Source organism: Bolinopsis microptera, chromosome 5 (genome assembly GCF_026151205.1).
Source record: "Bolinopsis microptera isolate Bmic1 chromosome 5, MBARI_Bmic_1.0, whole genome shotgun sequence".
Taxonomy (NCBI): Eukaryota; Metazoa; Ctenophora; class Tentaculata; order Lobata; family Bolinopsidae; genus Bolinopsis; species Bolinopsis microptera.
This window is the reverse complement of record NC_087076.1, coordinates 1,793,551-1,809,305: the sequence shown is the minus strand read 5'-3', so window position 1 is coordinate 1,809,305 and position 15,755 is coordinate 1,793,551. Positions and strand designations below refer to the sequence as shown.

At 37.5% G+C, this 15,755-nt stretch overlaps 1 protein-coding gene across 3 annotated transcripts in view; it reads right to left on the bottom strand.

The window, feature by feature from the left end:
* LOC134814847 (uncharacterized) overlaps positions 1 to 14,285 on the bottom strand; it is an 82,070-nt gene extending 67,785 nt beyond the window's left edge. For all 3 annotated transcript variants that reach the window (XM_063823143.1, XM_063823144.1, XM_063823145.1), the window contains exons 1-11: positions 14,119 to 14,285; positions 9,016 to 9,074; positions 7,944 to 8,097; positions 2,847 to 3,060; positions 2,522 to 2,649; positions 1,821 to 1,980; positions 1,370 to 1,506; positions 1,176 to 1,248; positions 895 to 960; positions 536 to 731; positions 177 to 412 (exon numbers count right to left, since the gene is read on the bottom strand). In XM_063823143.1, coding sequence (XP_063679213.1) covers positions 177 to 412; positions 536 to 731; positions 895 to 960; positions 1,176 to 1,248; positions 1,370 to 1,506; positions 1,821 to 1,980; positions 2,522 to 2,649; positions 2,847 to 3,060; positions 7,944 to 8,097; positions 9,016 to 9,074; positions 14,119 to 14,223 — 1,528 coding nt within the window. In that variant the 5' untranslated portion in view covers positions 14,224 to 14,285. The remainder of the gene's footprint in view (positions 1 to 176; positions 413 to 535; positions 732 to 894; positions 961 to 1,175; positions 1,249 to 1,369; positions 1,507 to 1,820; positions 1,981 to 2,521; positions 2,650 to 2,846; positions 3,061 to 7,943; positions 8,098 to 9,015; positions 9,075 to 14,118) is intronic.
* Between the last annotated feature and the right edge of the window lie 1,470 nt (positions 14,286 to 15,755).

Below are 15,755 nucleotides of genomic sequence, written 5' to 3'. Positions count from 1 at the left end.
CATTTGTAGTAGTGTTTCTGTCTAGTTCTAATGTTTCTGTCTAGTTCTAATGTACCGTCACAATAGTGACTTTCTCACTAAATTTCAATAAATATTGATGCACCACTACCCGATAGAAGAACTCGTAATTTTAAAGCTTCACAGTATTGTAAATAGCTTTAAGTTTGTATACTTACTGATAGGGGGTTGAGGTGGTTCTGAAACTGGTTCTTCAACAGGTTTTCCAGAGCCCTTCCTGCTGCCTTCTTTTGAGCCAACGCGTGACCCAGTTTTTGAACCAGGTGACACAGTCTTTTCGCCAAACGGTGAGATCATCTTGCCGTTTAGTGAGGTAGAATTGGCTACAGGAGAAGGTTTCTTCACAGAGGTATCCGGAGAATTTCTCGACCCACCAACTGGGTAAGGTGATGTCCTGAAATATTTATTTAAGCTGTTATGTACGACAAACCAGATTATTTTCCTTCCTTTTTTGCGACTAAGAAGATATTGAGAAAACTTATACAATATACATTATCCATTCTATGACTAGAAAAACCTGCGGGGTGTAGCTGTGTTGGACTGTTTTGGAGATTTGCGAGTGTTTCCAGAGCCTTTCCGAGACAGGGTTTCTTCTGCCACCAACTCCTCTTTCTCCTCTCTTTCTTGTCTCTCCTGTCTTTCTCTTTTATCTACTTCAGGACTCCACTGCACTTGAAGTGGGGGGAGTACGGGCTTCTTTCCGTGTCTATCCTCTGAAAAAAAACAGATACTTATTAACAACATAACTTATGCCGTCTGCGGTAACGGATGAATACTGTATAGGATTTGGAACCAACATCAGGCTGCTACTCGAAAAAAAATAGAAAGTTTAAGTATTTTTAAATATCGATAAATGAAAGTTTTAACGACACTTACTCAGTCCTAAAAGAATATCGTCTAACGACATGTCTGCACCAAGAGCTGCTTCAGGATCACCTCTGCCTGTGAAACTAGCTCGTCAGACTTATTTAAAATAAAATATTTAAATCTGTGTAACCTGTTAACTGTTAACGTGATACTGGAAATTACATTTTGAGGTGACAGGCGACGTGCGTGGTTGTGAATTGTGATTTTTTGTCACTCGCTATCGCTCTTTCTTCACTCTAAATCACTTTACCTAGCTCTACATGAGCACTTATATCATCTTTAGTACTCACTAATATGACGACGATTCTCCTTCAAAAAGTGGATGTCCATTGCCATCGCACTTCTGTAAATCGGCTTTTGATCCTGTCGGAACATAGTTTTAAAAAAGGAAGATAACATCGGTGAACATGCCAAGTTTCTTTAAAACTTGGAAAATAAAATTGTAACAAGGACATGTAAATTGAGACTGCAGGCCAGTGCTAACCTTGGCTTCCTCTGCTTCCTTAAGCGTTTCTCTTTCTTTTTGCTTACTCTCTCCAAGTCTCTTCAAAACGTTAACACTACCAATCAATGTGCCTAACTTCTTCCAATCCCCTTGGCTCTTTCCTTTTGCGGAGGGACCTAAAGTGGTAGATATCAATAAAACATAAAAAGAGTTATTGATTAATGTCGTGAACTGCCTGACCTGAAACCAAGCGTAAAAGAAGATATTTGGTAACCGATCGATTATTAGTAATAAATATTAATAATTAGTAATTATTATGTACGAGTGAAAACAATCATTTGGTGGTTCTAGACTCCTTCAGACAAATATCTGGGGGATCATCAGTTTAAATTTGTGCCTGGTTTGCTTGCGTCCAAGTTTTTTGGGCAGAATAGCAAGAACTAAAAATGAAACCAAAACTCATCTCATAATTACAACTCGTTTAACCCACCAGTCATAACTTTAGGTAATGTTGGGATTTCACTTGTTCCTTTTTGCGGGGGCAGTGCGTTAGTTCCATGTAGACCCAGAGTGTCTGAATTCAATTTGACTTTGTGGAGTGTTGGAGATCCTCCACCCTTCGCAGGACGAGGGTCGTATTTCTTAGAAAACTGAAAAGGTGGCGAGGAAATAAAGATATTGTTAGTTGCTCGACAAAGATATTATTAGTGGTACTGAGTTATTTCAGATTCTATTTTCACCAAGCTCTTCCTCTTTTACACCCTTTTCAATCACTTCATTTCACTCATTCACTTCATATCTTATTACCACAGTATCTGCCAAAACCAACATGGCCCAGGCCATGTGGAAGGGGGCCTAGACGTTGTTGACCACTTGGCCCTGCATCCCAAGCTGACGGTCGGCCTCCACTCTCTAAAAACATACCTTCAGTGAAGGCATATGGTCAGCAAATAGCGATGCCAGGGCTTGGTGGGAACAAATCTTGACCTACTTTCACACCTTTGGGACGACTCTCGCAAATGCGAGAGTAATGACCCCGGGGAGGGCCCCATTGGTTTTAGTAGGTTGCATATTTAAAAGAAAAGAAAAAAAGAAAAAAAAAAAAAAATTCTATTTTCACCGCCAGAAACAGCCAATACTTATAACAGTCGGTCTTTGTTGGAAGATCTCCTGACTTCAAAAAATCAGTACCTGAATGGGCGGCAGTTTGTTCTTGTCCACAGGAGAAGGCGAACTCTTTTCTTTTTTATCTCGTTTCACCACCAACTGTCCATCATATTCTTCTACATCATCAGAACTCTCCATAACATCGGTCAGTCCTGGTTATCATAGTGTTACTGCCATTCCAACAATTACAATACTTCACAACAAAACCTTCAATTACAATACTTCACAACAAAACCTTCAATTACAATACTTCACAACAAAACCTTCAATTACAATACTTCACAACAAAATCTCTGCTTAAATATCCATCTAAACTGTACGAGTTTAAATAAGAGGAAAGTACAAAAACCTGGAACAGGAAGCTTGATGTTTTTGACAACAGGGTCGACACCGAAGGGTGTGCCAGTAGGAGGACCAACAGGAGCACGTGGCCGGAGTACTGAACTGAGCTTGATGTGTCGTGTCAGCGAGTTAAGGTAGTGGGTGGGTAAATGACCGGGCTGTACTGCTATGTCACGGTCACTGTAGAACTTTCCACGGATAAAGTTTAGACTGTACTCGCCCTGCGGTTTAGTTGCAGATTAATCGTTCAGTTCCAAAGGTTATAAACGGGGAACATGAGGTCAGATCTGATGAACAATGTTAGATTTTGACAACAACTTATCCTACTACAGGACCCCTGACTTAACACTTTACAGTCTCAATCTGGAGACTGAGGACTGCTGAGTTCGCGATTGGAAATCCTCTTCCGGCCCCGGCTAGAATTTCAATCCAGATCGACCGCCATTACTAAAATCAAAATAAGGCTCAATAATCAAACTTACAGTCCAGAATTCACTCTTGCTTTTATTAGCGTACAGTCGTGTTCAACAAAACAGCAAACGATAGACCTTACTAGAAATGATACTTAATAGTTCGTACAAAAGATAACTGCCCTTTGCCATTGTCCAATTAAACCGCCCGCACCATTTCACTACTTGTACTGGTCTTTTTACTAGATATAAACTTTTAAATGAGAGTAACAAAAGACGTCGTCATGCTGGGACGGTAATATCTCACTGTCTCATGCACATAGAACTATCTTTAATATTCTTCATTATCTTCAGTTTAAAGGGGATTTGTTGCGTGGTATTTGAAACCATCAAACTAACAGAAATTCCAAATAACAGGCCATCCTAAAGAACCGCACTTGATTTTACGGTTTGTATCGAAAATAAACTTGTGGTATATGAGTACGTGTTCTTTAGCTGCCGAGTAAGTTTTATGGCATCCAGACAGAAAATTTACTGTAGGAGAAAGGTTATTAAAGAATTTAATGGTTCACACAGCTATCCATTTTTGAACGATTTAGGTGCGGTACGACTTTGCAGCGTCATACTTGCTACTATCAATAAAAGCCGACAAGGTGATCTTAAGAAGTCAGTTAAAATTCTTAGAACCTACTGTCCTATTTGCTTGCTGTGGATTGACGAAGACAAAAGTACATACATTCACAACCACAGTCAGAATATAGAATTTTAATTTAATTCTTGTATGGCCTTATTGTTCTTGGAGATATTTATTGTTCAAGACTAAACAATGCGGTTTCCTCAGATTTAGTACAGTCTCGGTTACATGATCATTTGGTATATTATGTTACAATTCTTATATGCGACTAACTCATTTATTGACGAAAATCCATACCCAATTGACCTCACTCGTGTTTTAACAGCAACCTTAAACTTGTACGTTTATGAACAACAAGCACGGTAGGATCTTTGAGCATGCCAACGCTGTCTTATAGTTTGAGGCATGGCTGATCGTCTGACCTGCCTGCTTGTCAAGGAGATGTGAGATCAATAAACCTCAACTTGTTTCTGGTATATCAGAACTCTGCTAGGGTATCAATGAGTTGACATGAAATCGTGTGACCGATGGAAAAATAAACTATTAATTTTTTCAGATGATTTCCCACAAACATAATCACTGATCTATCATCTATTCGGCGATTATTATTTTGCATTTTTGAGATCAGAATTTGCTGCCAATGATCAGATGGATCCGTTACCAGCTGGTCTATTTAGATTTACTGGTTGTATTCAACTTTCTAAGGAGCTAGACAAAAAGGGGTTTAAACGCCATGTTTAGACAAAAATGTATATTTGAGATACTAGTTTAGCTCTTTCTAGTCCCCTGCTACACGGCATGTAAACAGGGATTGGCTAGTTAGAGGCGGTCCGTGTAGGCCTTACACTGTGCTTTCAGCAATACTCATAAGGATAGTTCAGAAATGAAATCGGAAAAAAACTGTAGTTAGTTAAAATAAATATTCGAAGTTGACCGAAACTGTAAAAACAGAATTGTCGTTGAATGATCGTAAAGAGACTGTTGATGCTCGATATCAACGAATCAAATTGATTTTTGGGGGAGGTGGGGTAAAATTAAATATGCCTCGCAAAAAAGTATGTTCTAAGCTTCGGTAAAAGTTTTATTTTGAGCCCAGGATAGTTTACCCGAACCCTCTTGCGATTTTCTATACAAGTGCCAAATACCGGAATTTAACTGGTCCAATAATAATTTGGTCCGGTATTTTTAATCGATGTGATTGTGGCGGTAGAGATTCGGTCCGGTAGGAATTTGCTTACCCAAGGGATGACTTAAGAGATTTAACGATATGGTAGTTCAAACACAATATATTAATGTATACTGTATAGTATTTAGGGTAAAAGTTTGAAATAAGCAGAACGTTAGACATGTTACACAGGTTTACTTTAACAGACGTTGCATTTTCGGCGGGGGCGCCCACAGGCAACGTTACGCCACTGTACGTTAACAGAACAAACGTCGGAACTAGAAGGATAGTTTGATCTTTCAGCTGAGTCACCCAGAAGCGTATAAGAGAAATTCATAATTTTATGCAGAACTCCTAAACTGTACAGATTATGGTATTTAGTTCCGAAGAAAATGTCGCAGACATCATCAGTCTCACTAAATACCACACAGTAGTCAAAATCTAACAAAAATAGAGGGCTCTGGGTATACATATTATGTCTACTTACTCTCGACTTAGGGCGGCTTCAACGTCCGAACAGAGATAGTTTTTTTTTTCCAAATCTGTCTATCCAGCAAGAGTTTGTTAATCTCCTTGCTGTCGTCAAGCCCCGTGTCCTTCCGAAGGATATCAATATACGTGAGGTGTGGTCTTCCCCTTCGACGATGTCCTTGAAGGGGTTCCCAGAAGAGAAGTTGATGACTCAGAAGTTCCTCATGTCTGGCTAGATGACCTGCGAGTCTCATCCTCCGTTAAGCTATCTTATCAGATGCTCTGATGAGGTGCCATCCTCAGCATTCTCGTATAAAATCCATCAATACGTTTTGCGAGGGTCTGGCTGACAGTCCATGTTTCTGAGCCATATAGAAGGATGGACTCAACTGTACCCAAGAACAGTCGTATCTTGAGATCTCTACGCATATCCGACTTCCATACAAGCTTCATCTGGTGACACGCTCCCCATGCCTTAGCTTTCCTCACTTCGAAGTCCTTCTCCGAGCTCTTCATTCTACTACCCAAATATACAAAGTCATCGACTTTCTCGATGGTCTTCCCGCTCCCAGCAACCAGAGTCGGGCTATCTTCATCTCTTATGTTGATTCCCATGTACTTAGTTTTCCCCTCGTTCAGGTGGAGTCCAACTGAGTTAGCGGCAAGTTCCAGACTCCTGAGGAAATCTTGTGCCTCTGCAACACTATCTGTTATAAGAGCAAGGTCGTCAGCAAAGTCCGCATCAGTGACCTTGACAGCCGGATAGCGTCGGCTTCTTCTAGGGTGTAGAGTAAACCCAAAGTCCTTACCCTCTAGGGACACCCTCATAATGTAGTTAATTACGATTATGAATAGATAGGGTGCCAAGGTGTCTCCCTGCATCACTCCTGCTAGAATAAAGAATGCTTCACTCAGACCACCCTCGGTGATCACACGAGCAAAAGTATCTGCATACATTCTTTGTATCAAGCCTACAATCTCCTTGGGAATGCCATATGCCAGGAGGATCTTCATGAGGAGTCCACGGTGCACGCTGTCGTGTTTCATTGATTATATTATATAACTTACTTAGATCGATACATTTTTGGAAGTTTATTCCGAATCACTCACTTTTACATTGGGTTAAAAAATCCCATAAGAATTTATTGAGACAAAAACTGTTTTAGTCTTGTGACAAGCCAAACGCAAATTTAATTATCAATTGTCATGGTTATGGGCAGGTTTACGGTGGGGCTCAGATACGACCGTTTCGTTTGGCCACAAATCACGATACCGGATACAGTATACACTATACATCCACGTTAGATGAACATGTTTAGTTGATTTAGTAAGAGCATGGTTTACGATTTTATCGGTATTTAGATAAATAAAAATGCTTCAGAACCATTGTAAGCAGTAAACACGTTATCAGACAACGCAGTTATCAAGGATTTAGGTTGATCTAGCTGTATCAGTAGGGCCTGTCGTGATATCATGGATCGCTTAGGTTCCACCAGGATCTGGTATTCCTCATAATTCTGCGGCCTCTATGTATCATCATCTCGCACAACTCTTTAAGAATCTTGTGAATTTGGCATGTGAAAATTTGCAGCCTTCCAGACATTGATTGGGTCACCGAGGTGTCGCACGTCACCTCAAGATCGGGTGACAGGGGGTTGACCAGGCCAGAACCTAATTAGATAAATAAAAATGCTTCAGAACCATTGTTAGCAGTAAACACGTTATCAGACAACCTAGTTATCAAGGATTTAGTTTGATCTAGTTGAATCCATGTATCAGAAAAGCAAGACATGCGCGCGCGTTCGTAATGCAAATTATACTATTACGATAGGCAACTTATATTGAAAAATTTTTAATCGCGTGCGCTCAATAGTGAACAGAAGTTTGGACGATTCTTTGGACATGGTCTGGTGTCTGAGGACTCCGTTTTTATAAAATGTAACCTCAATGATGTGCTAGCATGTCGATATTTACGCTTTATCAAGACTTGCATTCATGAAATGAACAAAAATGAACGTATTAGCTGATTTCACTGGATTGACTTTGTCATAATTTTACCTCTTATTCGTCTCATGCTTATAAATCCAGATCTTAATGAACCCAACACAAATTGAGAACTGTGGTTATTTGAACATGCAACAGCGTCTTGTGGATCTTATCTGCCGTTCTCAGGTGAAATAATATCCTAAAATACCCACACATTCAACTGTACACATCATATTGGAATGTTTCCTTCGCCACTAGTGATAAGGGTAAAACCATTATGTAAAACCATTGTGTGGATACCATTCATCTTATTTCATATGTCTCATAGGATAGAAACGGTCGTTAAGCCTCTGCTTGTTTTATCATCATCGACAAATCAGCTCGAAGAAGTCAAAGTTAGCAATTCAAATTCATAACAGGATTGAATATTTATCTTACCGGAGTTTTACTGCCGTAAAAGAGGATCGATTTATTGAGATCGTCAACTGTTTTAATCTGCTGTTCGTACAATTCCCGTATTTTTCTGCTGTACATCTCCTCTAGATACATAATATCACACGCATTCTCTGTGAACAGGATTATGTCTCCTCGCCTGAAATTGAAGATGATAATCTGAATCGGTAAATCAGTGAGCACTGTATAATAGGCAATAGGCAGTAATAGCCAATAGGCAATAAGCAGGAATATAAACAGTTTTCCGAAGTTTAGTTATTTTTCCAATTGTTATGCTATAAGTTTAATTTGCTTTGTGAGACGAACAATTCGATTCTCAATCAGCTTTATATGTACTTATTGATTTGCCGCCAGCAACTTTTAAATGCAAGCTCTTTTCAGAGTGATTGAATTGAGAACCGTTTGAAAACAGCGGGCCTCTTTGATTGAATAGCCTCTCAGTTCTTATTGCGTATGGCTTTGAAGTTTTTTTTTATAACAATGAAATATGCAAGTTTTCGCGTGTGCAGAATTAATACAATTCCAACGTACAATGAGATACTCTGAGCAATTGTTATAAAGTTTCTCAGATTACTAACCACTAAATATATAATATTAGGTTATCTAACAACCTAACATTATGTTAACATTAACCTCGACACACCTATTTAATCTACAAATTACAGTCAGCCACCAACGCTCACTCGTTACTGTCTAGCGGTGAACATGTTACTAACTAGTTCACGACAAAACGGCAGACAAGTGCTTGTTTTCCTGCCCTCTGTTAATCAACACAATAACAATACAGTCAGAGTTGGCAGACACTCTGTACAGAGTTCGATGGTAGACGTATCCTATTCAACAACTAGAGATGGAGTGGTAAAATATTCAAGTTTGAGAGCGTGCATAATTAGAATTGTAGGAAAACACAAGGTTTAATGAATATAGGTGTATTGACAAGAACCAAAGAACTGGGTTAAGGATGGTATGGTTAACTCTCAACACTTCTTTCAGGCCATTTTCAGTAATTTTATTGTATTTTTAAAGAAAATAGTATAATATATTGCTAACAACTAACCTTGTTAAGAAGGTCTTGGGCACTGGCACAAAATGTCCGTACAACGTTCCCTCTGCATTCTGAAAGAGAAACAACGTTTTACGCTAAAAATGAAAAGTGTCAATGTATCGACATGAGTACAAACTTAAAAATTGCACTTTTCAAAAATGTTTGGAGGAATTTAGATCTTGATATAATTCCTGTAGGTCTTATTCGTGGACCAATGCAAACGAAGGAACAATCTGTTCAGAGACGATGAAAACCGATGAGTACTGAAGTTGGCATATTTGTGAAATCTAAATTCTAATCTAGCTGTTTTCATCTTGACGGAGTCAGCTTTTTGGAGATGTTTCATGATTTCTTTGACCAAATTGAGTAAGGTTAAACAATCTTTGTTGTTGATTGAACGTATTCCTCAGAAACTAAAAAATAGAATTTAAAGTATGTAGCGCCACCTTGAAATTATACATGTTAAAATATATGAATGAAACATTTATAGAAAAATGAACTGAAATGAAATGAGGTATTTATATCCCGCTCATATGATTAACCAACAACACAAGGTAGGTGGTATGACTGTGAGTGATGTGAGCAAATGTGTAAAAGTGAACAAAAGTTTAAAGTATAACTCATCATATTAAGGCAAAGACACAATTAAAAAATCTTTTATTGTAAACCACACTAAACTAAATAGAAGCATAAACCATAGAATACATGTAGGTATAATAAAGGTAATTACAGTGACATAATTAATCAAGAAAGAAACAGATCCTAGAGAGGTAGAGATCAAGACATAAAAAGGAATGCGGTAAAAAATAAATAAAAAGCCAAGGTGTCTTGCGAAGTGAAGACAATGGAAAGAAAAAACATCAAAGAAATATTTAACTGGTTTTTACCCCCACAGTATTATTTTCTTGATTACAAGGATATATTTATTAAAATTTCCCTTTATCAGTGATCATTTTAGTTATTTTCAGTTATTAGCTTTTCTTAATGATCCACCAACAGTTGAGCTCAATGTTGGACTGCTGCTAGATTAACTTAGAGTATGATCTAGATTCTAGAAATCAGTCTATACCAAGATCCAACTTGTCCATGTGAAGGTAATGTAAAATTTAATTCGTACGAAGCGATCTATTTAACAACAATTGTTTAGAACAAGATTTAGTAACAAGAACATCTTAGGACCGAATTACTGGTTGGCATGTTATTGTAAGAAATTCTTTTGTCCGATAAAAAAAGTGGTCGCAAGTAGATATTGCGGCAGGTTTAGTAGAATGGATGACGAGGCAACTCCTACTCAAGCATATATTAAACATAACTATACCGATGATATAGGTTGTAGTGCGATAGAGTTAATATTGGAGTAAAGAAGCCACCCTGAATAATCATCATAGCATTGCATGAAAATGATCAATATATATTATTCCGTCTATTATTCCAGCTTTTTCTGGAATTTCTACCAATCATTTTTGATCAAAACGTCGTATCCAGGCTGAATAGTGAATAATTTGTAACCACCAGATACAAAAACACACAGCATGTGGTTTTTCAAGGAACAAAAAACTTCCCATAAAATATTTTAAATATTACACACTATTTCCCGATCATTGTCGCCTCTGTGAGATGCATTGTAACGTGCGGGCCTGTAACATGTTAGCAGATAACAATAGCGATCTTTACGATGATATGCAATACGTATTTAAAGACCACTGCCGTGTCCCCGAATGGCAACTGAACAAACACGTTATCACAGACACATGGCGCCCTACTTGCAGTTTCAACCTAACGACACCAGCGATATGATCATGAGATTTGTCACAAGAAAAACTAGTGTGTGGTTAGAATATGTGAGAAACTTGTACCTAGTTTTAACTCTGCAGTGGCTCATTGAACAACCGCATTAAATATAGTAGTTTTAATAACTAAATGAACGTGTAGATAGTGGGTACTAGTAGTGACATTTACGGAGTTGAATTTACACGGGCATAAGCGGTGATATTTGTGTGGGCGCAAGCGTTGAGATTTTGTAGGTTTTAGTCTCCGAAGCAACGGCCAAAAACGCGGGATCAGATTTGGTTTGACACGTGACAATCAGCATGCAACATCGACCTATCAAATCAATGAAACATTATCACGTGTCAAAACAATCTTGCGCTTTCTCCCCACCGTTATCGACATACAATCGTCACAGCTCAGTAATTGAGAGTATTTTAGCATGGATGATGGATAATAGCAATATTTAAAACTACCTGCTACGAGTCATGATAACGTCATCGTCAATATCAAAGAGACATCTTTTAAGAGTTAGACCCTACATTTTAGTAATTTGTAATTTAAGCTACTTCACGTATTTGTTTATGATACAATTTATGCATTATTGAAAATGACCCAGACTATCAAGAAATTTATCCAAAATTCTATCCTACAGGATGAAATAAGGGTAAGATAGGAAGATAGTGGCTTGTATGACTCACCCTGGGCAGCCTGGAACCCCCTCTTCCCGGCCCTGTAGGTCTCACTACTATCTTATTAGCCAACTCCTGATGTCTAACTAGAGCAGCAGCTAGCTCCTTCCTCGCCGATACCAAGTCTTTTAGCGCCACTCGGTTCGGCATTAAGTGCCGAACCCGTCTCCTTTTTGACATCTACTACTCTGTTGCAGACAGCTGTATCTTTATATAGCACCTATAATCTATATCACTCTTCTCTAGTGCACACTAAGGACTATCAAACAAGAAACAACAAATAGAACGGAACAGAAACGATCATATAACATATCTGAACCACCTGTATAATACTCCTACACAACTAATGTACCTTCCATCCACCAATGATACGCTCCACTGATGGTCACGTGGCCTTAATGGACTTTAATTCAAATAACTTGGAAATTAAAGGTAGAAATAGTGGATACAGCAATGTTTATGTTTGAAGGATATCATGCATTACGGGTATCTAGAAATGAGCACTGGATGGCTGGAGCAGGACATTGTGTGACTTCTTTTATCTGTGCAGCTGCTTGTTATCATTTACATCTGTTGTGTTTTTCCTTTAGTTAATCACGTCATAAAATGGAACGTCACGGGTCACATTGTATACCCATCCGTCAAATTTAGACGCTTTTTAAACGACGTATAAACGATCTCCCTCCCATCTATTATTTTTGGTTACCATGGTAACTTATGGTGCCACATGTAGCCCCGAATGGCATTAGTAATGTCAGGGTGTACGGTTACTTTTACACTTTACACTTTATTTAATTACGTAACATTTTCTCTTGCAACCATGCCAATATATTATATGTGTGTTGATCCAGACGCATAAAAATAACAATGTAGCTCTGATTTATGATATATTATGTTGGTGAACTACACCGTAGCAACTAACAAGGCACCATAGCAACTAACTTTTATAATGGGTTATCTTTAGTCCTACACCAACACTATTATGTCATAAGACCTTGATATCTTATTACCCCCCATTAAAATGCTAGGTACTTAGTTATGTGAAATGTGGGAGCAGATTTACCATCCAAATATTTTGTAATATGGAGTATTAGTTCTGAAAAAGTTTATACATACCAGAGACATCGGTTACGTTAAATGTGATCCACTACTTTCATATAATGAGGTTTTTTACACATTACATATTGAAATGAAATGAAATGAAATGAAGTATTTATGTCCCGCTCTCCTGGATTAACCAACAACACAAGGACGGTGTTCAACACTATTCGTATTTAGACATTGATTCAAATTATTAATTTTTAAATCTGTTGATTCAAATTGCCCAGATTGAAATTGCATCATTCTTGTTAGTTTATTTCAAGAACCAAGGTAATTTGTCTACATCAAATTGTCTTACACAGAAACACAAACTTTGATTCGGACCTTTTGCAATTTTTTCTTTTGGTTGTCAAGGAATGCCACAAGTAAAATAGACTTTGAAACTTTTCCTTTGGTCAAAGATTCTACTTTGTGACGATTATAGCAACTTAACGGAGGAGCCTGCAAAATAGGAGTATTTCAGCTGAATGATTTATTTTAGCCCAATTTATTTAGCTACCCCCTCTTCAATCGTTTTCCTTTGGATTAAAATTAAGCTTTTAATCGGATTAAAATTTAGCTTTAAATCACAAAGCATTGAATTATTACAGATAGTTCATTTAAGAATTTCTTTATTCAAAATTCTCAGGTATCAGGAAAGTTATACAAATATTTGGTTTGATGAAGAATTAAATTAGCGTGCATAACATATATAACTTGCATTTAAACCTACTGCAATCTATTCTTGTGGTTGCCAAGGAATGCAAAATACAACACCCTCCGAAAAATGTTCATTCGATGATCCGAGAAAATGAGAAACAACTGGGCTGAACAAGTATTCAGCTGCAAGTTTGGAGGAATAGTGTACAGGAATTATTTTGACAAAAGGATCACATTTACCCCAGTTTTATCCCCAGTCGATGACTGGCCAGTCACCACTCCCTTTTCAATCGCATGATGTTTTCGATTAGCAGCTCTACTGACGGCACAAGCTGCGGATTTTTTAACAAGCAAACACTTAACATCGATAACAAGCAATATTACTCCAACTTTAGCTAGCGTAAAAACACATCGATTCTACGATATGTGTAACAAGCAGAGTTTTAGCATTTATGCTAAAATATTACAGTGAGAACGGAGGTGAAATGCTCGGAAGATATATTTTTACAGTTTTAAGAAGCGTTCACTTCCAAAACAATTCAGGAGAAATACCAGTTGATGGCACAAGTCATATCTCCAAGTCATATCTCCATGGAGCTATCAAATATAGTGTGATAGTGCTATTTTGCATGACAAGTTGATGCAGATCTTGTGCAGCACAATGCACAGCTCGTTTGTTAAGATATTTCATTCTAACCGTCAGTCAAATACAAATAACTAGATGAAGAGCAATATATTGAGGATCAGAATACAATCATCGGTATCAGAATTGCTAATTTAAACTTTGGCTTGAGTATGAATGTATAACTAGCGACCAGAAAGCTATTGGAACATTAAGGAACATTTGGGAACATTTAGGAACATTTAGGAACATCTAGGAACATTTAGGAACATTTAGGGACCATATTGAACGAACCTTGACTTGTGTTGAGTAAGAAGGAATTGCTCCGCTAGCCTCTGGGATCAAGATTACACCATCCTTCCTGCAAACTCCATATCCTTGAGAGAGCGCCGAGAGCATCGTATTGAATCCCACTTGCACTTGCAACTTTATTTCACGTCATTTTTTCTAGGATCACTGCTGATAATGGTATTAGTATAAGTAAAACGTTAGACTGGATACGATACAGTCAGAATACTGCTCCTATTATTGGAGTGTTCATAGAGAGAGTGATAAACGATGCTTCTCTTGAGAGACCCAATATGATAGGTTGCTTACTCTATCAAATAATTATGAAATTAAATTGAATGAAGCAGAGAGCTTAAATGAAAAAGTTTCCAAAACCAAAGCTTTGTCATCAGAGGGAGACGTAATTTTCTCGAATTTTAGGTGTTGTAACAGAAAATAGTTTGATTTGTCAGCAAAATGCACAATATCGGTGAGGCAAAATGAATATTTAGGAGAAAGAAATAATTATTTCCCCCGGTGGGCTGTTTATATATATGGTTGAAATTCAAATTTGAATTTATTTATGAATATAACATTATGTATTGATTGTTTTGTGGTAAATAAAAATATTGTTTTTCTTAAATTTTGTTTTTCTTATTGGGGATTCCAGAAAAAAATGTAGACAGGGTTGACAAATAGCATTGTTATGCTATTGTATGTCAACCAAACCCCCACTGGAAAGGACAGACATTTTTTATGAATGAATAAAACCGGTGTCAGTATGACTCACTAGCCTTTCAGCATTATTGTGTTCGCAATGCCACTTTATTTCTGTCAAAATATAGTTTTTCGATATCTTTTCATCAGTTCAGGTGGGATTAAAACCCACCACAAGAAAAGTTGAGCATACCTTATAGGGAGCCATCAATTGCTATTTCGTATCTGCAATTAGAACACCACATAACATATACAAAAACCATACTCTATCAACCAATCACAGTTTATGGATCGTACTGTGAATCTTTTTTATTTAGGAAGGTGGGATTCTTAATATAATGATGATGTTTTTGTCATTATTATTTGATTTGATAAGTAAGATGATAAAATTATTGGTTATGTCTCTAAAGAATTGAACTGGAACTCCCTCCCACATAAAAAAGAAGATTTAGGCATCAACACAAAGAACTTTCCTTAACTGATAATCATCGGCTCGCAATATTCCAATGAATAGCAATTTCTTTACTTGACATTAAAGTGATATGGATTTCTCGATGTAGGAGAATGTTAAGTTCTTAAACAAGTTCTTACACAGTTCAAATAAAAAATGAGAGCTCAAGTCAATTTAGTTATCACATCTTTAAATTCTGTTGACGGATGTTACTCGTCTAAATTTCTTCGAAGTAGCGCGGTCCATGCAGTTGTATACCATTTAAATGCAAAATTTCCCAATTCAATTTATACAGGAATTGTATGATTTATGAAGTTAAAAAACAGAAGCTCGAAAGCAAGAGCGTAGTCAGAGTAGAGGGGGGCCGGGGGCAAAGGGGTGTACACCCTCTGTCAACACAAAGCTTATAAATCTCATATAATTCTGAGTTCAAAAATATCTTGTCATACATCATATTTATTATAACTGTAAACATACTGAAACAATAAGTTTTGGC